Source organism: Xiphias gladius, chromosome 8 (genome assembly GCF_016859285.1).
Source record: "Xiphias gladius isolate SHS-SW01 ecotype Sanya breed wild chromosome 8, ASM1685928v1, whole genome shotgun sequence".
Taxonomy (NCBI): domain Eukaryota; kingdom Metazoa; phylum Chordata; class Actinopteri; order Istiophoriformes; family Xiphiidae; genus Xiphias; species Xiphias gladius.
Window position 1 is genome coordinate 24,859,309 of NC_053407.1, and position 24,139 is coordinate 24,883,447.

The 24,139-nt window shown below is 42.2% G+C and overlaps 2 protein-coding genes across 3 annotated transcripts; both read left to right on the forward strand.

Annotated features, from left to right (window-relative positions):
• The first annotated feature begins 1,653 nt into the window (after window positions 1-1,653).
• adpgk (ADP-dependent glucokinase) lies at window positions 1,654-9,849 on the forward strand. Of its 2 annotated transcripts, none has more exons than XM_040134056.1 (8): window positions 1,654-1,914; window positions 3,913-4,156; window positions 5,706-5,931; window positions 6,046-6,108; window positions 6,485-6,605; window positions 6,722-6,918; window positions 7,430-7,528; window positions 7,679-9,849. In XM_040134056.1, the coding sequence occupies exons 2-8, from the start codon at window positions 3,930-3,932 to the stop codon at window positions 8,240-8,242; spliced, it is 1,497 nt and encodes a 498-aa protein (XP_039989990.1). In that variant the 5' UTR covers window positions 1,654-1,914; window positions 3,913-3,929; the 3' UTR covers window positions 8,243-9,849. The 2 variants fall into 2 exon arrangements, with proteins under 2 accessions (XP_039989990.1, XP_039989991.1); XM_040134057.1 differs by having other exon boundaries at window positions 1,655-1,914; window positions 7,682-9,849.
• Window positions 9,850-11,440: 1,591 nt separating this feature from the next.
• Window positions 11,441-15,946, forward strand: ppib (peptidylprolyl isomerase B (cyclophilin B)). The gene is made up of 5 exons (XM_040133414.1): window positions 11,441-11,640; window positions 12,841-12,954; window positions 13,415-13,508; window positions 14,170-14,354; window positions 15,558-15,946. The coding sequence occupies exons 1-5, from the start codon at window positions 11,506-11,508 to the stop codon at window positions 15,678-15,680; spliced, it is 651 nt and encodes a 216-aa protein (XP_039989348.1). The 5' UTR covers window positions 11,441-11,505; the 3' UTR covers window positions 15,681-15,946.
• Window positions 15,947-24,139: the final 8,193 nt, after the last annotated feature.

Consider the following 24,139-nt stretch of genomic DNA (forward strand, 5'->3'; position numbering starts at 1 on the left):
GATTGAAGTCCCCGGAGATCATGAAGAAGCCCTGAGTCTGCAGAGTCTGGAGTCTCGCGGAAACAGAGTGGGTGACGTGACGAATGGGTGCCGGATTAGCGGGGGGGGTTGTAAACAGCAACCAAAATGGCCTCCCTGGGGATGTATAACCAGAGAATTTTTAACATTTTTGCTTGACTAGAATGACTTAAATGATAGATCAATAAAGTTCATTCTCTCTGGATCCACTCACTGATTGATCAAGTAATCGTTACAGCTCTAATATGTGGGTAAAAGTGTGCACATATCAGATCCTTTTTTTTTTTTTTTTTTTTTAAGATTAAAACAATTAATAAATAAGAACAAAGAAGTGTATTTCCTAAACTGTTCTTGTAAGAGGAGCTTGGCAACAGGGTTAGTCCACAATAAATAGAGGGTGGGGAGTTAAACAGGCCTTTTTCACAGCAGCACGTTTTGTACCAATAAAATAGCAAACTTAAAACTTTTGACTTAAAAAAATAGCACAGGCGTTACTAATAAGGTTACAGGAGGTGTAAGAGAAAGACTGTTGATATTTGAACTCAACATCCCTCCCTTCAGTTCCCCTTCAGTAGCTCCGGCCCCCCCAAATTCATGGACGCACATTGCCAAGGCAACTAAAAAATACTTAAATACTTAGCTAAGTCTAAGCCAAGGAGTAGCTTAGCCTATGTATCGGTAACACTATCGCTAGTAACTTCAACGGTAACTTACAGTAACTGTCTCTGCCGTTATTTTGATTTTTCTTCTTACTATGGTGTATCTCCACAGAAGAGCGAATCGGTGGAATGGTGGAAAGTTACACAGGCAGAGACGTGTAATTCCAGGGGGAAATAATGTGAGGTCTGCCCTGGCGGGTAAAATATTTTTATACCAAGTTGGCGAGGTCATATATCCGATGTTAGCGCGACGTTTCGCTACTATCATGGTTTGGCTCGGTTCCTCGTGCGCGCGGACGGGGAAGAGGGCGAGTGGCCGGCAGGGGAAGAGGTCGGAGTGCAACTGGTTCCAGCAGCATGCGCTGTTCATGAGCACAAGCGCCCCCTGTTGCCGATCTGCTGGAATAGTGTTTTTTTTTTTTGGCTCGGTCCGAGGCCGCTTCGTTCGTTTCCCATTTACAGACCCAGGGCTGTGTACAAACACCGGATTTTTTGTTTCTTTCAGCGCACACACAGAACGGACAGCCCCCATACCGCAGGGACATATTCGCAGAATTTGACCCAAAAAAAAAAGTGTTTCGATTAGAATCGCTGACTATAACTTTCAACGTGGCTAGGTTGTATTCAAGTGCACCAGTAAGCCACGAGAGCATGCGCAGTAGCGGGACCCTGAAAGTGGAACAGTATTCATTTTATTATTTACAGCTGTCTGTGCTTTTTCCTGCTGTTTCATGTCCAGTTATCAACCAATTAAAAAAGACAATCCAAATCCAAAGAACTAATTTCCAGGAATACTGAGGTGAGAAGTACGCAGTTACAGCCACCAGCAACACACGAGAAAATATATGCATTTTTAAATAAGTAACTCCCTCCAGAAATGAATTTACCCCTTATTTTTACTCTATTATTAAGTTTACCCCTAAACTGGTCATGCGCAGGGCGCATGTGAAGAGCGGTTGCCCCGGAGCTGGTCCTAGCGCGCATGCGCTAGGCGGTCGACGGAAGCCGCCGCTGCCTCGGTGTGAGTAGGTGTGAGTATGTATGCGTGTGTGTGTGTGTGTACGTGCGCTGTCTTTCTCGGTCGTTGCTGCTCCTTCAATGAACCGCACCGACTCTCACTCCTCCAGCTACCTCTCCCTCCACCGGCGGCGTTCAGCAAACTGAATGCTCTGTGTGTGAAACAGCAGGAAACAGGCTCCTCTTCCTGAAGGACAACCCCGAAGCCTGGGCATTATCGGTACGTGCCGCTAACAACCGCCTGTGAAGCTACTTCGCTTTTAACAACCGCGGTAATTGACGCTGAGGTGTCAGACTGTCCCGCACGGAAAGTCGCTTGGCTGCCAGACTCTAGTTTGGCTTCCTAATCCGAGCGGAGCCTGGCTACAGACACTGTCAGATTAGCATCGGTTAACTGTAGCCAAAGATACACCCTGTGTGCTGATGCTAGCATGTGAGCTAACAGACTGAGTGTGTCCACGTTAGCAGTAACTTAACCCTGTATCCTGGGACATATAGTACTGGTATGGATGAAGCTTAAGCGGCAGAGCCACTAAGTGGGTTTATTATGGTTTTCACTGTGCTCCTGGGCAACATGGAGAATAAGTGTTGAAACTGCACTTTTCTGTTGTTTTATCTGCACACTGCTGTTTTTCTGACTTATTTACGGATAATGCTGTTTTTTAAATAGATATATATTGTATATCTTTATTTAATATCTGGCTCTGCAGGTCTGAAATTCTGCAGTCGTGGCTACGCTTTTAATTCTGTTGTTATCCTCAGTCTGCAGTAGCATGACAGTTTCCCTGAATGGGATCAGTAAAGTATATCTAAATATCTATCCAGGTGTAAATGCGGAGCTCATCAACTGAGTAAAAGAAGAATTATAATAGGATTACCTGCAGGAGGGGTTCATAGATGATGCGCTCTACAGCTAATTTAAATACACTCACTGAACAGTTTATCACGAACACCGTACTGAGTAAATGCGAATGCATCACATCATTTCTGCAGATTTGTCAGATTCACATTCATGCTACCAACCTCCCATTCTACCACATCCCGAAGGTGTTTTATTGGATTCAGATCTGGTGGCTGGGGAGGACACTGCAGTGCACTGAGTTCACTGCCGCGTTCATGAATACCAGTTTGAGACGGCGTTTGCTTTGTGACATGATGCGTTATCATGCTTGAAGTAGCCATTAGAAGATGGTAAATTGTGGCCATAAAGGGATGCACATGGTAACAAACAATACTCAGACAGGCTGGGGCATTCAAACTATGACTGACTGGTATAAATGGGCCCGAAATGTGCCAAGAAAACATTCCTCGCCCCATTAAACCCCAACCATCAGTCTGGACTGTCAACACGAGGCAGGTTGGGTCCATGGATTCATGCTTTTGACGCCAAATTCAGACCCCGCCATCTGCGTGCTTCAGCAGAAATCCAGATTCATCAGACCAGGCTACGTTTTTCCAGTCTTCAACTGTCAAGTGCTGGTGAGTCTGTGCCCACTGCAGCCTCAGATTTCTGTTCTTGGCTGAGAGTAGTGGAACCAGACGTGGTCTTCTGCTGTTGTAGCTCATCCGCCTCAGGGCTCGACGTGTTTTGCATTCTGAGATGCTTTTCTGCTCACCACAGCTGTAAAGACTGGTCATCTGAGTTACCGTAGCCTCTCTGTCAGCTCCAACCAGTCTGGTCCTTGTACTCTGACCTCTCTCGTCAACAAGACGTTTCTGTCTGCAGAACTGCCACTCGCTAGATTTTTTTTTTTTTTGTCTTTTGCACCATTCTGACTAAAAACTCTGGAAACTGCTGTGTGTGAAAATCCCAGGAGATCAGCAGTTTTAGAAATACTCAAACCAGCCTGTCTGGCACCAACAATCACAGTCAAAGTCACTGAGATTCTTTTGATGTTTAACGCGAACATTAACTGAAGCTCCTGACTTATATCTGAATGATCGTATGCATTCTACTTGTGCCACTTGATTAATTTTACACCCTCATCTAGGGTTGAGTGATATGATTGTATATATGTATTTGAAAATTTACTGTGCTTGCTGAAGCTGGACCCAGGAATAACTTATATAAATTCTGTACTGAGTTGTATTTTAAGATACCAGCTTACCTGTACGCAACCCCCTAATGTCATTACTGATAACCACAATTAATCAGCTGATCAGATTTTAATTCTTATGGTTGATATGAGAAAGAAATGAGAGATTTCCTTTGTTGCAGGAGTGTGTTGGAGCATCATGTGGAGGAAAGCTTCAGCAGCGGCCCTGCTGGCATTAGCTGTTGGCTATTTCTACCATGGCGGCCCGGACCTGCCAGAGCAGATTCTGCAGTACATCAGCCTGCCAATCATTCATTCATCACATCACAATCTGAACAGCCAGAACAGCCTAGAGCAGGTGATCTCTGCTGCCTGGGAGTCTCTGATAACTTTACCAACCCGACAGTGGAGCAAAGTGGCCGTAGGGTGAGTTACAAGATTTGAACTCTCACACGGATTACTGTTAGGCATCTGTGCTCCTGCTGCTCCACTGTACACTATTATTATTGTTTCCAAGCTCAGAGGGCGTGATCCAAGATAGCGGTCCCCCAGTGAATTATATTACTGTCTATACCTAGCCTATAGCCTTTAGCCAACACACATCAGTGTTTTAAAAAGGTTGTACGTGATTGGCTGGAGCTGAAGGACTGCCCACAGAGGGATGGACAGATGGTTTCTACCCAAGAGAGAAGTGAAGGGAGAAAAATCTTGTGTATTGTTTAGAAATAGTGTATTTTTCTTCAATACTAAAAAACAGAGTTATTTTTAAAGCCACAGTGAAACTCTTCCAGAAGGTAGAATATTTCAAAGTGAAGCAGAGTATGTAGGTGGGATATAATTACACAAGGGATTTAAACCCTTCACATTTGATCGCTCAAAAGTGATTGTGGCTTAGTGAATACAGAGCAATAAGTAACAGGGGAAGACTGTTTGTCTCCACCCACACTTCCTTCACCAGCGTTATTCAGGGTATCTGGAGGTCTTGTAAAGTCTTAAAGAATTAATTTCAAATTCCTCAAAGAAGGCCTTTAAAGATATTAAAGGTTCTTTAATATCATTTACAAAAGTCTAGCCTGCTGACGGTAGTAAAGTTACTTGAAAAAAAAAGAAAAAAAAAAAGGTTTTGGTATGTGCATTGTTTAGCAAAAACTGGCTGGAAAATCAATGCCAGTGTTCCAGGCTGTGACCGTAAATAATTAGGTTGATTTTTTAACTGGTTCATCCAACCATCTATTTATCCATCCATTTTCTGCTGCTTATCCAGGTCATGATTTTAGTTTTGTGTATGATTTAAGGAATTATTGTTTATATACACTTGGGAAGGAGTGACAAAAATGTGATAAAATTTCAATAAATTCAGGCACTTGGTAAATGTTTCTAGGTCTTATCATTCTGACTGGTTTTATGTGATTAAATTGGTCTTAAAGTTACTTTGGTGAGCCTGTAGAAACTCTGCTTATTAGATCAGGACGCAGCAGATGAGAGAGAGATGAATAAAAATAGACCTCAGCCGCACTCATTTCAAAATAAAGCTTTTTGCCACCTGGTATCCAGATACACACCTCTGACCCGTGGAATTCTTCTAGTTGCTACTACGACCAACAAACTAAGGGTCAAATGCATTTTCATATGATGGGAGGGGTTATCTTGTTGCCCCAAATCACATTTAAATAAATACACTCCCAAGTCCAAGATGAGGCAGTCAAAAGATATTTCAAAATTTTACAGGAAGACAGGGAGGGATTTGTGTGTTGGAGCATCATTTAATGGATTTGTCACTAATCTGTCTGCAATTCACTGTGATTATCAGGCTACCAGCAGACCTTTTAAATTATGTACTGTCTATCTTAGGGGTTATTTGTAATTCAAGTCAGAATTTAATGAAAAGTTATATTATTAACAATCAAATAACTCGTACTTAGTTTTTTGTTTTTTTTTTTTCTCCAAAACTGTCGTGATTTCCCCTCTTCTTCAGCGTGAATGCCTGTGTTGATGTGGTCGTCTCTGGAGTGGGACTGCTGCAGGCCCTGGCAGTGGATCCTGGCACCGGCCTGGATCACGAAGTGTTGCACTCCAAAGAGGACTTGAAGGAAGCCTTCATCCATTACATGGGGCATGGAGCAGCCGCCGAGCGCTTCTTCAGCAACAAAGAGGTCTTTCATAGGATTGCACGTGCGGCAGCAGAATACCCCGGTGCGAAGGCAAGGCTACCTTACTGCCCAAACTTTGTCAAAAGATAAATTATTTTTATTTTATTATATAATTTTTTTAAAATGATCCTCCCTCTGTAAAACTTCCCGTTTGTCTTCTTCCAGCTGTATGTGGGAGGGAACGCTGCCCTCATCGGTCAGAAGCTCGCCACCTACCCTGATCTGATGGTACGGTAGCATGTTTCTACTTCCGTCGTAAACTTTTGCCCCTAACCTAATTAATGAACTATTAAAGATTTGCCAGACCCATTTAGATAAACATTAAAGATTCAAGCCGGTCAGTTGAACCAGTTTCAGGTAGTTAAGTAATGCTGGGTAATATTTGAGTACCCCCTTTTGCAGAAAATCCATTGAAAATTAGACTAAAGAAATACTAAACATGGGAAAAACGTGAAGAGAATCACATGAGAACGAATTTTTATGAGATGAAAAGATGTCTTTGCAGCCTTTTGAACATTGTATTAATGCATAATTCAGGGTCCCTGGGCTTCAAATGTAATCTCATTAATTATATATATATTATATATATTTTTTTATACCTCAGGTTTTGTTATGTGGGCCCGTTGGTCCTAAACTTCATGAGATGCTGGATGAGCAGATAGTCGTTCCCCCGGGTTCTCTCCAGGACATGGATGAATTTCACCTCATCCTGGAGTATAAAGCAGGTACGAAGAAGAACAGGCTGCAGACTCTACGGGAGCTGTTGCTCTTAACTAAATCCCTTCAGGCTGATAAGATGTGTAATACAACTGTTGTATTTGGTCTTCTTGTCTGTCTCTAGGTGAAAGGTGGGGTTCAACTCACGCGCCTCAAGCCAACCGCTTCATCTTCTCTCACGACGTGTCCAACGGGGAGATGAGCTCACTGGAGACGTTCGTGGCGAGTCTGGAGGAGTTTGAGCCTGACCTGGTCATCCTGTCGGGGCTGCACATGATGGAGGGTCAGGGCAGAGAGCTGTGGGAGGAGCGGCTGAAAGAGGTCAGTGGCTGAAAGCTGTGCTTTACAGTATCTCCACCGATTTGTGTTCATCAACAAAGCTGCTGTTTTTTGCATGTTTTGACCCATTTGCTGTAAATCACATAGATGTAATGTGTTATTTCCTTCTGCCTTCCAGTCACAATGTATTGATATGTGATAATGCAGCAAGAGGTAACGGTGATGGATCTTTTCTCCTTGTTTATGGGAGTGAATATAAATTTGAAATGATAAAATCCATCAGTAGAAAAACTATGGTTGGCAGTAATGTAGGATGTAATATATGCACTTCACAGTAAAAAATGTAAAAACTGGCGGTCCTTTTTTAAAATCTGCCTACTTTTATTTTAGATGATTCTTCTATTCAGAACAGTTAAAAAAAACTGTAGGCTAATTGTTAACATTATGTGTTAACAATTAACAATGTTTTATTATTATTTAAAGTGTGTAAGAATGGTCACGTGGCATGGAATCTAATTTTATAAATTTTGGGGTGCTTGGTTCCTCTTCGCAGGCTGTGTCAGCCATATCTGACATTCCTAAAGATATTCCCATCCACCTGGAGCTGGCAAGCATGACCGACAAAGACTACATGAACACCATCATGAAGGAGGTACATGTGGAAAACTGTTTTCTTAGGGAGTCTTTCATGAAGTGAAATGCACAAGGTCCTTCACCGAGAAAAGATGAGTGTGCTCAAATTTGACCGATCCCTTAAGAGCTCTGTATGTTTAATTAAAGTTTTCTCTCTGTTTCCTGTTAGCAGTTTATGCCAATTGTCAGCTCCATTGGGCTGAACGAGCAGGAGCTGCTCTTCCTCTCTCAGGCCAGTGAGGGGCCTCATGCAGACTTGCCTGCCTGGAAAGGCACCCCGGACATAGGCCAGGTCAGCGACATCCTCCTCTGGATCCTGGAGCAGCACGGCCGCAGCGACCCATCGTCAGAGGCGGACCTCACTCGCATTCACTTCCACACGCTGGCCTACCACATCCTGGCTACAGTGGATGGATACTGGGGGAACCAGGCGGCTGCGGTGATGGCTGGAGCACGAGTGGCCAGCAGTCAGGCCTGCGGTCTCCGGTCTGTCGACGTTAGCAAAGTGGAGCTCAGAGCCCCACTGGAGTTTCACGGCTCGTACTTTGAGCCGCGAGAGAAGCTGTCCCTGAACCCAGCAGAGCCCGTTACGGTGTGGCGCCGCGGAAACGTCACCTTCCACCTCACGCCGGTGCTGGTCTGCAAAGAGCCGCTTCGGACAGTTGGGCTCGGGGATGCCATCTCAGCAGAGGGACTAGTTTACTCAGAGTTAAAGACCCAGCAGCCGTTCTGAGGTTTGCTTTAATCAGACACTCCTGGTCTGGAAAATGTTGATGGGATGTGCTGAAAAGGCCCAGTGAAGTTCGACTTGCAGCTGGGGGTGTTGGGTTGGAGTCGTGTTTCTGAACCAGTTCAAACCTCTGCGTCCTGAACCAGGTTGTGTGTCGTTCTTCCCAAAACTCCTCTGAGTTTAAGAATGTGACCAATGCTGACAGTTTTAAATCCTGCCTGATGACTCCTCCGGCCTATTTCGGGCTCCGCTTTTCCTCCCTCCTTTAATTCTCCGGCTGACGCAGAAACTGAGGCAGAACTTTGCAGAACTGGATCTGACTGGGCTGCGAGGCGACCTGTCTCTATGCACTGGTAACAGATCAAAGCCATTTCCACAAACTTCAGAGAGTTTTATTGGCTCACCTAATTTACTTTGACCTGCATATCTTCAGTACGCTGTGCCTTGAGAAAATAAAAGAATTTTAAAAGTTTATCTGAAATATTTTATTCCGATTTCAGAGCCAAACAAACTTAATATTAAGCTTCACATCAGTTATCCCTCTGAGATATCTAAACACACACATGTAAATGATTACGTTTGATGGGAAATCAATTAGCGTCTTACTATATAGTATTCTTGATGTTCTTCGTTTCTTTTAAAGTTTCATAGCATTCACGTCAAATAGTCACTGGACCACTCGAACGTTCATTCTCCCATGGGTGTCTGACTCACCTAGATATACTTGACATTTTTGTTACTTGTCCCGAGAGGATGGAAATGCTAGAATGTTCGACAGCTTTTGTGTTTTTCTTGGTTTCTGGTCCAAACACTCCCACTATAAAGATGTTTCAGTTTTAGAAACTCCTTAGCACAGACAAAAAGTTGTTACATATTCCGATCCAGAGTCCTTGTTCATTTTTGATCAAATAAGGAAATGCTACACTTGATTTTGAACAGGATCCTTCTTTATGCAGAAACGCTCAGTTTACAATCAGATGCCAGCTAATTTAAAAACTTCAGCTGGCCATAAATTAAGTTAAAGGGTAAGATAGAACTTAAAATTATGGTGTAGGTCATATGTTATCAGGGTTACTGTACTTGTTTGTTTGCTTCCTGTTTTGTTTTGTACAAATTCTGTGTTTTCAGGTATTGCTTTCCCTCACTTCTAAAATGTGATTATGTAACATGATTGGCTGGAAAATCTTAAAAGCTTCCTGATTCAAATCCTAGCATGTAAGTAAATGATACTTTTCCATAGGTTGTCTGTTGTTTTTTGTGAATTTATTTCGAAACGCGTGCATCAGTATGTAACTATCAGAACAATGTGTTTGAATACCTCAAATGGCCACTGAAGGCATGCAATAATAATGGAGTCTTAATGCAAACATACAACAGAACAAAAATTGTATGGCATTTAGCAGAATTAATTCTTTGCACTAGTAGGAAGTGGCAGGTGTGCCTGCAAAGGTGAATGTAACCTTAACTCCAACCCCCCCCCCTCTTTATTTTTGGCAAGTACAATCTATTCAACTTTACTCATTTCATAGTTTGTGTCTTGTGTTTTTAACATTTGTAACTGTCAACACATTTCATTCACTTGTAGGTTGTCATTAAAATGTGTATGGACAGTTGTGTTTGGCTCGATTGTGTTGCTGCAGATCATTGCGTATGTTTGTCTGCGTTGAGTTAGTTGGTGCTACGATGTTTAGTTGAATAATCGATTTCTCAACTGACAGAACATTAATCAGTTGTAAGTATTTAAAAATAATTTGCCAAGAAACAATGCAAATCATTCTCTGGTCCCAGTGTCCTAAATGTGAATATTTGCTCGTTTTCTATCATTGTAAAGTGAATATCTGGGTTTTAGACAGTTAGTCGAACAAAACAAGACATGTGAAGCTGTCATCCTGTGCTCTAAGAAGTAGTAATGGATGTTTTTACTACTTTCTGAAAATTTAAAAAATGAATATGTTCGTTAATCAATAGATTCATTGGTACTAGTAGTATGTGGAAGAAGTGAATGACGTGTTATGCTGTGACAGCATTAGCATTTATTGAGCCTTTAAATTTATGAATGTCTTGTGAGCTAAAGCGGATGAAAACAGCTTGGTTTTTCTTCTTATATACAGTACATTGCCTGTGTATTAGCCCGGTGAATCACAAGGCTGGATTAACTGGGCAAAGCAGGTGGCTGCTCCCAGGGCTACAAACCCCTCAGGGGCCTAAAAACACCCTGGTTCAATGATTGTATGTCTAGCAGTGATTGGATTAGTTTAAAAATTCCCTCAGGAATATGCACCAATAGATTACAATGTGAGTGTTCTTTAACTGAGCCTCGTATTGATCGTGAGGCCCGTCAGCTTGCCGCACAAAAGCAATTTGCGAGCACTGTTTACACAGTTTTTTTTGTAAAAAGTGTCAAAAACGATGCAGGAAAAAAAAAAATTTTAATGTCAGAAAATGCAACATTTATGTTGCATATGTGGTAAAAGCGGTTCCTGTTTTGTATTGTTACACAAAATATATTTAATTTAGTTTCCCCAAAGACGTCAGGGTGCAGAAGGATGGTGGTGGTGCAGGGAGGCAGCAATGCTTGGGAGAGACACTAAGATTCCCCATGCTGCAAAATTAGTCGTTATTAAAATATCAATTCACAAATTTTCGAGTATGTGTATATATAAACATATACATGTGTATATATTTGGAACCATAGCCACAATTCTGATCCAGTTCTTTGTCAACACTTGTTGCAGTGGGGATCCTAAAATGCTTTTTGCAGACTTGGAGCTTTTAAACACTGTATAATTTGCCCAGGTTGTGTAAAGACTGAGTCTGGTACGGACCGAAACACACCTAAGGCCAAAGCGTCCCACGGGCTGGAGGGTGGACTTTAAAAGGTTTAGACCAAATAACGGTCAGATAAGTTTGAACGAGAAGATTGGTCGCAGCCTTACGCTTCTCCCACAACGGGCTCGTATCAACCTCCCCGTTGTTTTCTCCGTGCGTTGGGAACTTGACACCCCGAGTCGCGCTGGATCGCGCTGTCACGCGTCCGCGTCTGATTGGCCGAGCCGCTCCGGGACGTGCACCAATCGGCGCCCCGTGCGTCTCCCTCGCCGTTACGACGTGCGGCTCCTGCGCGGCGGAAGCAGCGGAGCCCGGAACTCGGAGCGGCCACCTTTGCAGTCTCCACCCCCGCCCTCCCCCCTTCCCTCCCCCCGGCTCTTATAAAGCTACCACGACTACCAGGCCGTCCTCTCGGGCTGCTCGTTTTCTTCTTGTTGATGGTGAGACTCTGCGAGAGAAGGATGAAGTTCCTGGTCGCTGTCACGGTCATCGTGGGCTCGGTGGTTTTCCTGGCTTTCCCCAACGGCTCATCCGCGGACGAGAAGAAGAAAGGCCCCAAAGTAACGGCGAAGGTAGGCGGCTGCTCGCCGGCGGGTCGCGCAAGGGGAAATCAGAGCTCGGGGCTAAACCGTTAAATGCTAGCAGCCTGTAAAGCCACGTCACTGGCTCAGCTAGCCCGTAGCCGTCCATCCGTGGCTAAAAGCCGGGACCGGTGGGCTCCTCTGCTGCTAAGCTAATGGTGGCTCCAGCGCGGCCTTTTACAGTCGCCTTAATTGTTGCATGCTAACTGGTTTAGTCTCTGGTGCAAAATCGAGACGGCAAACTGGATGAAATGGGCATAGACTTGCTCGGTGGGGCTAGCTTTAGTCGCCTCTACTCGGGCCTTAAGTGTCGCTGTTTTCCCAAATGCACCCATTTAAAATTGCTCCGCATCGCTTTAAGCTTTAATTATAGACTCGGGTTTTATCTAAAAAAAAAAAAAGAGGTGGGGGGTTGACAAAGGAGTCCTCCTTTATCTGATCCACTAGTCTGCAGCTCAGGGAGGCACAGTAGGTGTTTTGGTCTGGTTGCAGTGGGTCTGTCCACGTCTACAGTTACAAGGAAGCTTTGACCTGGTCAGTCAGTAGCTGCCCCCCAGGCGCTTTGTGTCGAGACCAGACCAGCTCCTCTGTCTAAAACTCTACTTTATAAGTCTAACAGATTTCTGTTGGGACAGACCGACAAGCCCAAACCAAATCTTTTTACAAATGCAGGCCTGTTAAAACCGTTGCTGCAAAATGCTCAGCGAGAAGAGCAGCTCTTGTCTGGAGTGAGATTTTTGCTTCAAAAATAAATGAATGTCTTTGGGCTTTGACCTGTTAGATCGACAAAACAAGACATTAGGAGACATCATCTTGGGCTGTGAGAGAATCCAATTGTAACTTTTCACAGTATTCTGACATTTTATAGACAGAGATCCACCAAGAAAATAATCAGCAGATGAATCAATACTCATATTAAGCTCCGCAGCCCTACAAATGCTGATTGTCTCTTTTAAAATACTTCTTGCTGTTATCAAGAAAGCCATTATACCGTACTAGCTGCAGCATCTATTTGTGCCTATAAGAAGTAACCCATGGAAAGTTCCTGTGCCTGTACAATTATGTCAACCCATACATTTTTAAACTTAAAATATCAGTAAAAATAAAGGTAAAGCTTTTTTTTTTTTTTTGCCTCACTATGAGAGATCATTGAGTATAAAATAACTTCATAACTTTACACCTTTTTTATAGGTGTTCTTCGACATGAGAATTGGAGATGAAGATGTGGGAAGAATTGTCATCGGGGTGTTTGGGAAAACCGTTCCCAAAACGGTTGACAACTTTGTCGCACTGGCGACAGGAGAGGTGAGAAGTTCAGTGCCGTTTTTTTGGTCAGTTTTTCATACGGTGGGTACATAACATGCACCCAAAACTGTTATTGTTTGCAGGGGTTTGTTTTGCCCAACAGTCGCCATGTTGAACACTGAATTGTGAATTAATTCAGGGAAAAGAAACATTGTTCAAACAGACATTGACGCACATTCATTGCAACGTCCTTGTCTTTTTATACAGTAGCAAGACATAGAAAGTGTGTCGGCGCGTATTGTTGGTGAAATGAGCTGTAATTTATGCTTTCAACTTGTGATCAACATCCTAGTTTACATTCCGAAACCACACACACCGCCATGTCCAGGAGACGCACTTTGACGAAGTCGTTACACTGGCGTCCACTTGTTGTAAAATGTCAAATACTGGCAGCTGATATCTGTTGCAGATTTTTCTAGCATTGCTTAAGATGTTTTTTTTTTATTTCCTAATTAAACAGAAAGGATTCGGTTACAAGGGCAGCAAGTTCCACAGAGTCATCAAGGAGTTCATGATCCAGGGTGGAGACTTCACCAGAGGAGACGGCACTGGAGGTAAGATGACCACTGACACCTGCAGAATCGCGTTAAAATGGTTTATTTGTGCAGATTTATTTGTTTGTTTTTTTTTTTTTTTTACTGCATGAAATGAACTTGCCTATGTGCTGTATCAGTGCTGCCCTGAGAATGTAATGATTTTCAAGAGTTGTTTCAGGTTTCCGCTCCTTTTTGTTTTTTTCCAAAAGCAGTTAAATTGTCAAATCTAATCTAAAAATCAAATCTAATTTATTTCCATTGAGTTCAGATGACTTGCTACCTTCTCCTGAGCATTTAGGCTTTTATGAATTGATGATTCACTCCATTGTTTTATACATTTGTGACCCAGGGGCAGAGACAACCTGCTCTTTCATAAGAACAGAAAGTTGTTGAATTTTGTGCCCAGAGCTGTTTCACAAGTGTCGCTGTGATATAGTTCATTTGATTTTTGGCAGATGCTCTTGATTCAAGAGATTCAGTGCTGTTCAGTATTCGTGAAAAAGAAAAATGTCATCAGATAAAGTGTAGACAAACCTTTTGGCAGCTATCAAATCAACAAAGTGAGGTGCAAAGGTTGCAACAAGCGGACAAAGACAAACTAATCGTCTTGTAACCTATTTTATTTTATTTATTTTTAAATGGTACAAATATTAATTTCTTCCTTTTTTTTTTTTTTAAGGCAAGAGCATCTATGGAGACCGTTTCCCCGATGAGAACTTCAAGCTGAAGCACTACGCTCCAGGCTGGCTCAGCATGGCCAACGCTGGCAAAGACACTAACGGCTCCCAGTTCTTCATCACCACAGTTCAGACTCCGTGGCTGGACGGCAAACACGTCGTCTTTGGAAAAGTTCTGGAGGGAATGGTGAGTCTCGGGCCTGACGGCAATGCTTGGGTTGAAAAAGCCCCGTGTTGGTGACTGTTGCGTCTGGTTTGTGGCCAACGTACCTACCATAACTGATGAAATGCCAAAAAAAACAGGGGAGGGGCGGTCCGACTAAAATACTGCCCTGAGGTGCACCATGAATATAAATCAAAGGAAATGGAGTTAAATCTTGTAGACTGGTCAGGGATTTTTTTTTTCTTTTTTTCTCTCTCTTTTCTAGCCACTGCACATGCAGGGCAACCTACTTTCCCTTTGACGTCAGTAACAGATTCAGAATCGCACCAAAATGAATAGAAATGATTGTTTCAGCTGAATTGTAATCAAGGTTGTTTCTGTCCAACATATTTCAAGAGCAGTTGTTTGGGTTTGAGTCCTTTTTTTTATTGTTTTAACAAAAGCAGTTAAGATGCTGATTTCCAGCAACGTCTTCTTCACTTCAGGGCTTTGATTTAACATTTTGTCGCGCTGCCACTTCTCCAAAATGCAACTGCACGTCATGAAAACCTACTTCACTTTGACAGTGAGTAGTGCAAAAAGACTCTGAACTGTATCACGAGTATAAACATCATCTAAATGGTTAGACTGAATTGGAGCAGGATGCAGAAGAGTGGAGATCCAGATAGAGACGTGCCAGCCAAACACATCAGTGTTGACCTCAGAAAACCAACAGTTAGACAGGTGGAGGAAAGTAACTGAGAACATGTGTTTTATACTCCTGCTACAGTACATTTTGAGGAAATATTTTTTACTTTATACGCAGCAACATTTATCTGACAGCTGTAGTTAGTTACTTTCTAGATGAAGATTTTACATAAAAACCTGATGAGTTTATAAAAATATCTTGCGGATTAAACTACCCAACAGCGTATAAAGTAGTTAAAATTGGCTCCGCTTTGAGCAGCTACAACAATAAAGTCCACCAGTGAGGTTGACAAAGATGATGCTGATAAAGCAGCCAGCCATTAGAGCTTCATATGATCCTATGTAAATTGTATACAAATCTATGTTTTTAAAAGAAGCTAGAACCAAAAAATCATCAGTAAGTTTTAATAGTTGCCTGACATGGACATTTGCCTAGTTTTTTTCCCCACAGTGGATAAACCTGTTGTCAAAATTCATAACTTTTTAAATGCGATTTTGACATTCCTGAACCTCCTAAGATCCTCTTTTCTTATCCTCCAGGATGTGGTGAAGAAGATCGAGAGCACAAAGACAGATGGCCGCGATAAGCCTCTTAAAGATGTCATCATCCACGACTGCGGCAAAATCGAGGTGGAGAAGCCATTCGCAGTGGCCAAGGAGTAGAGCGCTACTCGAGAAGAGGGGGGTAAAAACAGGACTGGGGGGGGGGGATTGTGCAGGGCACTTTATTTTATCACTAACAGCCCTGTGGTCCTGGAGAAGGGGCTTTGGGTCATTCTGTGTCAGTGGCTGCCATCTTAACGCACCAGAAGAGCATTACCATTGAGGAGTCATGACAACACTCTGGGTCCATTTACCAACGAGCATTCCAAGGTGCACTTAACTGTTCGTTGAATTTTTTTTTTTTTTTTTTTTTGTAAAAAAGAAAAGAAATCTGAAATAAAGGTTTCAATTTTGTTAAGTTTTGGGGTCTAAGGGTTTTTTTTGTGTTTTGTTTTTAATTATACCTGTTACCACTAGCACCCTGACATGTGAACACGATCTGGAGGTTAATGTATATTACTGTGGGAAAAGATTGTTGGCTTGTATTTGATTATGTATGTATACAGAGAGTGTGTATTTTATGCATTGGGACAACCCTCAAATGACTTTATTTTTAATTTTTTTTCCCCTCATCAATCTACACTCGAGATTTCCATAATGACAAAATGAAAACCGAATTGTGGAAATGTTTGCAAATTTAGTAACAAGGGAAAAACTGAAATATCACATTGACACAAGTAGTCAGTTCCTATGCTATGGCACTTGAAATTTAGCTCAGGTTCCTCGCATTTCTCTTGATCATTTTTGAGATGTTTCTACACCTTTTGAATGGAGACAACCAGTAGTAACTTCACGGCTGACAGTGCATATCAGCGCAAAAGCCAGGAGGTGGAAGGAACTGCCTGCAAAGCTCAGAGACAGGATTGTGTCGAGGCACAGATCTGGCAAAAAGGGGGCACAAAAATTCTGCTGAATTGAAGGTTCCCACGAGCACAGCGGCCTCAATAATTCTTTAATGGAAGAATTTTGGCACAACCAGGGCTCTCCCTAGAGCTGGCCCCCCGGCCACACTGAGCAATGGAGGGAGGAGGGCCTTGGTAGGAGAGGTGACCAAGAACCTGATGGTGGCTCTGGCTGAGCTCCAGAGGTCCTGTGTGGAGATGGAAGAAACTTCCCCCACATCTGTGACCTCGAGCTCTGCAGGCAGTTCCTTCCACCTCCTGGCTTGGTGTTTGCTCCGATATGCATTGTCAGCGGTGAGACCTTGTACAGTGTGCCTTTCCAAATCAATTGAATTCACCACAGGTGGGCTCCAATCAAGGTGTAGAAACATCTCAAAATGTGAAATAAATGGAAGGGGTTCCAATACTTTCTGAACACACTGTACATTTTGTTTGTATCCATTTACACAATTGCGGACAATTCTTCCTGTGACCACTAGTAGTGCAATTCACTCAGAGACGCCAGTGTGGCATTAACCCATCTCACTTACTCCAGTGGAAACCCCTTGTGAAGCTAATTATAAACCAGTCTCTCCGCTCAGTTCCCCTGAAGGCCAAGAGATCAGCTGGAGCCGAGAGAACTTCTACGAAAAGTAGGAAGTTGTCAAGAAAGAAAAGGCAGTCACTGGCTGCCATGAGTGGGTGTGGCACGTTCTTGTGAACAGGTTGGAAACCTGCCCAGGGAACAATGAAAATACACACAACTGAATTCAGTACCTTTACGCACCTATGAGTGGTTACACACAAATAAAACACCTGTCAGGTTTTTACGGCATCCTGCTAACTGTATCTAAATGAAGGTGATGGATCCTGACAAAGCAAAAGCTTTTCTCTCCACATTGCCTTATTATGAAATATTTTATTTTTAACGCTATATTTCAGAAACAAAATTTTAAAAGCTCGGCAGAAATTGCTGAACATCATGTAAGTGAATAAGTGTCATTATAAATTAGCTCGGTTGCTGACCTCTGACCTCCAATCTCACCATCAACCAATGAAGGGTCACGCCAAGGGTGGGTAAAGGGTGAGCTCACCCAATTTACAAAATCAACAACATCTCAATGTCTTTGAGGCTGTCCATGTCCAAAGCCAAAGACCATTTTACAAACAGAGACGGGGGGCTACAATCCCCAAATCCATTTACAACCACTTGTTATCCCGGAGCTAGTTCCATTTGCAGATGAAGACCATGAGGCGCACTTTGGAAGCTCAGAAAAAGCTAGTGAGTGGATCTTTGAGTTAAACCTATTTTTGTCACACATACTAATCGCTTGAACAAGACCAAGCTTCCAGTCTCAAAACACCTTTTCACCCTCTGTCCCGTGGGCCGGACACGCATGCTTTATGTAGTGTTCGAGGATTACTTGACGCTTCTGGATAGAAATTAGTATCTAAAAAGTTTACAACAGAGTTCCTAAAAAAAGTTGTTAGCGAGGGATTAAATATGAATGCAGGGAATCCACCTCTGATGACGTGTGTGTGTGTGTGTGTAAGACCGGTACGTAACCATAATATGGAAATAATAACAGTTGAGTTAAAACCAATGACTAAAACAATCACTTCATAAACCTCATGTTTGAAGTAAGTTTTTAAGTTTGTTTATTTTGCACCTGAAACTCTTAAACACCCCGTGACACCTCTGGGATAAACAACAGAGACTTTTATTTTAACATTGAAGTCTCAGTCTGGACTGCAGAGGGCTCCCTAAACCCAGAGATAGCAGCTCCACGGCAGAACAGAGGCAGTTCGTGTTTGTGGTTTCACATGTGATTTTAGGGCAATAAAATGAGGAATTGTGCGTTTCTGCAGTTCTCTGTCCATTCATGATTGTTGAGGACATAAAATGGCTCCGGCTGTTTGTTCCACTCCTATCACACATCATCTCCGAGGAAAAGAAGTGGTTCGTTTGAGCCTTCAAAGGAGTCACCACGTTTTGTTTTAATCTTATTCTGCTACTCGGTGGGCACATTTTACTGGACCGGGACGACAGGGTTCATGTTGTCATTTACAGAAAAGAAAAGCGGACGTTACAGACGCACCGCGCTGTGACTATCTGATCTTCGTGATGCTCATGTGGCAAAAACACACCCATCTGGAGCTCCAGGCGTGTTCGAACCAACTTTGCAGGCATGTTCAAGTCTTGACTGATGTGCTGTCTGACTCATAATTAGCAGTAGACTGCGGATTACAGTCACTATTTACCTCTTTTGCAGTCACACAGCTCAGGATGAAAAAAAATCTTTTCCATAACAGATTGCCCTGTTTGTTAAACCCCAAATCAGCATTAGAATATATTAGAGACTGAGAGGGTAAAGTGCATAAATAAAGAGTTCATTATTGAGCATAAGCAGGGGATAAAATACCTTTGTGGGTGCTGCTGGAGTACAGCAACCATGTGGGAATAATTTACCTCAGATACCATCTATCGCTGTAAAATAATCAGGAACATAAACATAAATTTGGTGCCTATGAAGAGATCTTACACCATAAAAACTGTAATATTTACAGTGTGTGACGGCTGTTACGGCTCTGGCTATCCTGAAAAATTAAGAATTCTCCCCGTGCCCCTGATAACGATTGGTATGAGCTTAATATAAGGTAATTTATTCCCATGGAGCCATTTTTAGAAGCCTTGTCTGGAAACATTGAGGCCATGGGAACAGCCCTGGGTGAGGGAATGGTATTCCTAAACACAACTGACCTCATTTGCTTTTGTCAACTGGTCTGCAGACAGAAGGTAATCTGAAATGTGTCCCCGGTTTCAACATCCACGCCTGGAAAAGCGTGTTTGCGGGTGTTTGCTTTTAATACTGGGGCTTAATCCAAACAGCAGGGTTGCTGAGTTCATCTGCTAACTTTGAGTAAACTTGCTTTTTGGAACAAACCGCTGTTGTTGTGAAGATGGTTTTGTATTGACATTCAGCAAATCATCATTTCTCGATAAATTTCTAATGACTGACCAGTTGCCAGAGCTGTAGACCTGAGACTTTTTCGTGAGTCAAGCTTAAGTCAGATTTAAGCCTGACTCCAGTCTGCTGTCTTTACCAGGCCTTGACTTGACACTTTACTGTCTAACGACTTGATTTAAAAAAACGAAATCTCAAGTTTTGACTACTCCACACTGCTCGAAAAGTTTTTCAACTGGGTTTGCTCACATGGACTCGAGACTTGCTTTGACAAGATTTGAAACTTGATTTGGGCAATAGTTTGGCATTTGGCATTTTTTAAAAAATCTAATTATTCTCTTTCTTGCTGAGAGTTCGGTGAGGATGACGATCGACGACACTCTAATTTCTGTATGATAAAAATGAAGCTACAGCCAGTTAGCTTAATAGCTAACAAATGAAACAGGAGGAGACAGCTAACGCCTGCACCCATGCAGTGGATGAAACAGTCCCAGAAAGTCCCCTAGAAAAACTCTGGGAAGCAGCTATGCACTGATCTTTTTATCGGAGATGGGGCCGTTAACCAGACCAGTACACTTACAAAACTGAAGTATTTTCTGTTGCTAAACTGAAAAATACTGTCTGAAAACACTTCAGTTAAAGCAGAAGTCTGACATTTGTGACACTTGTCAACGTTTGTCTTCGAGTCTGGAATGGGCTCATTATTTCCTCATTTACTGCCTCTTGTTAGACTGGGGAAAATACCCAGTATAACTGGGGTTCTTATCAACTGATGCTGAAAAAAAGCTCACTTGGACAAGTGTCGCAAAGGTGAGATTTCTCCTTTATCGTATGTGTTTTAACATTATTGTTTGCTAGAAAAAATACTTTAAGGATGAGATCTAATTGGTTGTTTTGGCAAATGTACGTCTGGTTAACCGACCCACGAACGTTAAAGTATGGGACCTTCTGGGACCGTCTCCCGTGCAGTGAACGAGATAGTCCCGAAGCGGGCTAAGAAACAGCTAGCCTGGCCCTGTCCATTGCTAACAAATGCAACTTACTAGCACCTCTAAAGCTCGCAAATTAACACATCATATCTCATTTGATACATACAAAAACCAAAGTGTAAAAATTACACGTTGTGGTTTTATGGGGGGTCGTGTGGCGAACTATTTATTGGCTTTCTTAGCTGCTTCCCCCTGTAGCTTCTTATTTAGTGCACAGACACCACAGAGAGTTGCATTGATCCTTTCATCTAACTTCAAGTGTATTTCCCAAAATAATCAAACTATTCCTTTGAAAAAAATGACTCTGGCAGTTTGGGGTTTTAGTTCAGCTACAAACATGTGATCAGGCAGCACGTGACAAAGGTTTCCGGCTGAAATCGGAATCAGAAACAAAAAACAACTTCCATAAATATTCACAATAATGTGACTCATTCATCAAACATAATTAGTGATAGGCTCTTTTTTGTTCCCATGTCATGTTCCAGTAAGACCACAGGTACACACCATTACTGAAAAGACTTCCCACTGGGAAAGTCCATCTTTATTTTCAGACTTGGTTTAGTATGAAGTTGTATAATTACAGAGGAGCATGGAAAGGCTATGATTGGAGTATCATTATTATCTCACTATAAAATGAAATTATATATTTGTGAGTAATTTGAAGTTGTAAAAGTGGATATTGTTCCTCAAGGGGCCTTATCTTGGCCTTTACAAGTTGATAGTCCTCAATATTATTCTTTGTAAAGAATGTTTTAAAAGAAAATAAATTGCTGATGGGAAATATGCTTCAGGATCGCTAAATGACAATTCAGCCAAGAAAAGCTATTTTGACAAAACACAGAAAGCGGGTCTGTGCTCTGCTGTCCTTGTTTTGCCCAGATTCACTCAGGCATCAAGTGACTCACCAGAAGGAAAATATGGAAAGAATTCCCTGGAGTTGGCACAACTGTGGTCTTGGTTAAACCCCCTGTTGTTCGGTTTGGCCTTGTTTGTGGCGATTGGGGATTGTCCGGTGAAACTGTGTTATTCTTCACTTACTGGCTTTGCTGGAAAAGCCATGACGGGCCGGACATATCTGGCATAGCTTCCTGCAAGAGGCTTTGTCAACGAGATTAAAAGAACACTGGAGAGAATCACAACACAAAGCGTGGAGGTATTCTGTCACACCGGAGGACCGAACGTCCACATCCTGCCCTCCTGTCAGGGTCCAGTGGAGCATATTTTTGTTTGTCGAGTTACTTTCAAAGTTTGGACTTAGCAGATACCGGGCAGGTGTATCTGCTGTGATTCAAAATATGGATTCCCTCTAGACTATGATCAGATTACTCTGAATATGGATATTTGTAAGGTGAAGGAAAAGTTCTCAGCTTTTTGCACCTGATATATCAGTCCTGTTACAAACAATTTTGAGGCTTCAGAAAGTACTTGACTCCTTCGTCTTTTCCACATTTATTTTTTAACTGTCAACCTGTTCAAGCTTCACTGATCAATATTTTTATATAAACAACGGGTCAAATGTATATGTTTAATGTGAAATGTGTTGCTCATAGTGCCAGACCCATGGATAATTATCACCAGATTCTGGAAAGTTTACAGTTATATGGAGCATTTTAGCATCTTTCAGCTCTTTGTTTTCATTTTGAGACCCACAACTTACCTGTTTTGATTCCCTCTCGCCACTCTCATAGTGCCTTATTCAGCCACAGCAGGCTTCTGTTTTTGGCAAAAAAAAAAAGTGAATAAAACCTACTGTACACTACCTGCTCAGCAACAAACCACAAACACATACAGTTAGCAACTAGCTGGTGAACATAGTGGTGCATTTAGCAGCTCAAGAGCCAGATGTTTTTCTCAAGAGTTGGTGGAGACCAAAAATGGAGCAAAAAGGACAGTGAATATTAGACTTTAATTCGACAGGTGGCCAGAAACACGATAATGGCTCATGTTTTCTGGATGTGTAAACATTCATTTCATTTCTGCCAGTGCCTCTTCATTGCCATAGACTCTTATGCCATTCTGGATACAGCTATGACCACCTCCCCTGCTGATCCCTCAGCCTTTCATGCCGTTACGTCACCTGATTCCCACTACCTACCTGCTCACCTGTTTCATATTCCAGAGTCAGCCTCCCAGAGCTTATACCAACCTAGGTTCACCCACTCTCTGCCAGGCTTTCTATCTTGCTGTAACTTTCCAGCCTGTACTTGATCTGATTACCTGCCCATGCATGACTTTTGATTGCCTTTGTACCTTTTTGCCTGTGTGCTGTGTGCTTACCTGCTGCCGACTCCTGCCAGCCCACAGACTTCACCCCTGGCCATTTCACCCTTTTACTTGTTTGCTCTGAGAGTTTAAGAAAAGGTGAACTGTTTAATTATGACCTCTGAGTCATGCTTGTGAGTTCTACCTTTTAGCCTTGATACCCTGCCTTCTAGAAATTAAATTTTTCTATCACTAAATTGTTTTTCCAATTACGTTGTGGTAACAAATGTAATCCTCGCCTTGACTTTGTTCAGAGGCAATGCTTTTTTTTGTGTTTGAATGAAAGTGCTAAGTTTATTTGGAGCAAGTGGAGGAGGTGGTTATGGTGGCTGGTGGGCATACAAAGGTCAGGACTTTGTCACCAAATACCGAGGTTCACATCCAAACTCCCGTCTGTGGTTAGGTTTAAGCAACAACAGCACTTTTGTTACGGTTAGGGAAAGATTTTGGTTTTGGTTAATGGTTCATTAAAGGTGCTATATTTGAGTTTGTGCTATTGCTACAAAGCCAACATTAGCATTAACAGCTGTTTAAGCTTTAACGTGTTGTGTCTCAAATCACTGCAATCTTCTTATGTATTAAACCAGACCACAATCTTTCCCTTACTTCAACCAAGTGCTGCCAGTGCCAAAAAAAACATAAAAAAGTGTAATAATGCTGTAGCAAATACAATTTGATAAAATATGTTGTCAGTGAACATTTTACTGATATGCACTCTATCATTTTTGCAACTTGGCAAATATGTAAATTAACAACATTTACTCGTTATGTTGAGATAAATGTAATCCAGTTACGTTTTCTTCTGAACATATTTGCTGCATGCAAATTAGTTGTAAGTAAATGTAATTTCTAGGAGACAGGGTTGTTTTTAAAACAGGTTTGCAGATTGACAAAATAATAGTCAAGTATGTGATTACGTATGTATTTGGGTGGTTTACTGAGTACTTTGTTGAAGCATAGTTAGATTTTCATTCCACCTGGTTACAGTGTGCCTGTTTTGCTTTTGGACATTTTCTCCCGTTTCCTCTTTGCTCAGTGTATCCTCTGCAGTTCTCTCAGGCTGGATTGTGAGTATCTATTGTATGAACTGCGTTTTTCAGGTCTCCACAGATTTTAGGTCACAGGGTTCAAGTGTGAACACTGGCTCGGGTTCTGCAGGACACAGAGAGACTGTTTTGCATCATTGTTGTTGTTGCAGAAATCTGAATCTTCTCCTGGGTTTTAGGTCATGTGTGCTTTAGTTCTTTTGAGCCACTTACACTCTATATAACAGAGAAGTAACTGATGGAGTTACAGAGATTGTTGTCCTTGGCAGTTTCTCCGGTCCCTGCAGAAGAAGCATGAAGTCATCACCTTGTTTGCCGGATCCCTTTTTGTTCAGTCACTCAGTTTGACAGGATGTCACACAGTTTGACATACTG

What these genes read in the sequence shown, in the direction of transcription:
- adpgk (XM_040134056.1), top strand. Translation starts at nt 3,930, where the DNA reads ATGTGGAGGAAAGCTTCAGCAGCGGCCCTGCTGGCATTAGCTGTTGGC. An exon ending in CAGAATACCCCGGTGCGAAG is followed by an intron (nt 5,932 to 6,045) that starts GCAAGGCTACCT and finishes GTCTTCTTCCAG; the next exon opens with CTGTATGTGGGAGGGAACGC. An exon ending in TGAACACCATCATGAAGGAG is followed by an intron (nt 7,529 to 7,678) that starts GTACATGTGGAA and finishes GTTTCCTGTTAG; the next exon opens with CAGTTTATGCCAATTGTCAG.
- ppib (XM_040133414.1), top strand. Translation starts at nt 11,506, where the DNA reads ATGGTGAGACTCTGCGAGAGAAGGATGAAGTTCCTGGTCGCTGTCACG. An exon ending in TCGCACTGGCGACAGGAGAG is followed by an intron (nt 12,955 to 13,414) that starts GTGAGAAGTTCA and finishes CTAATTAAACAG; the next exon opens with AAAGGATTCGGTTACAAGGG. An exon ending in CAGAGGAGACGGCACTGGAG is followed by an intron (nt 13,509 to 14,169) that starts GTAAGATGACCA and finishes TTTTTTTTTAAG; the next exon opens with GCAAGAGCATCTATGGAGAC.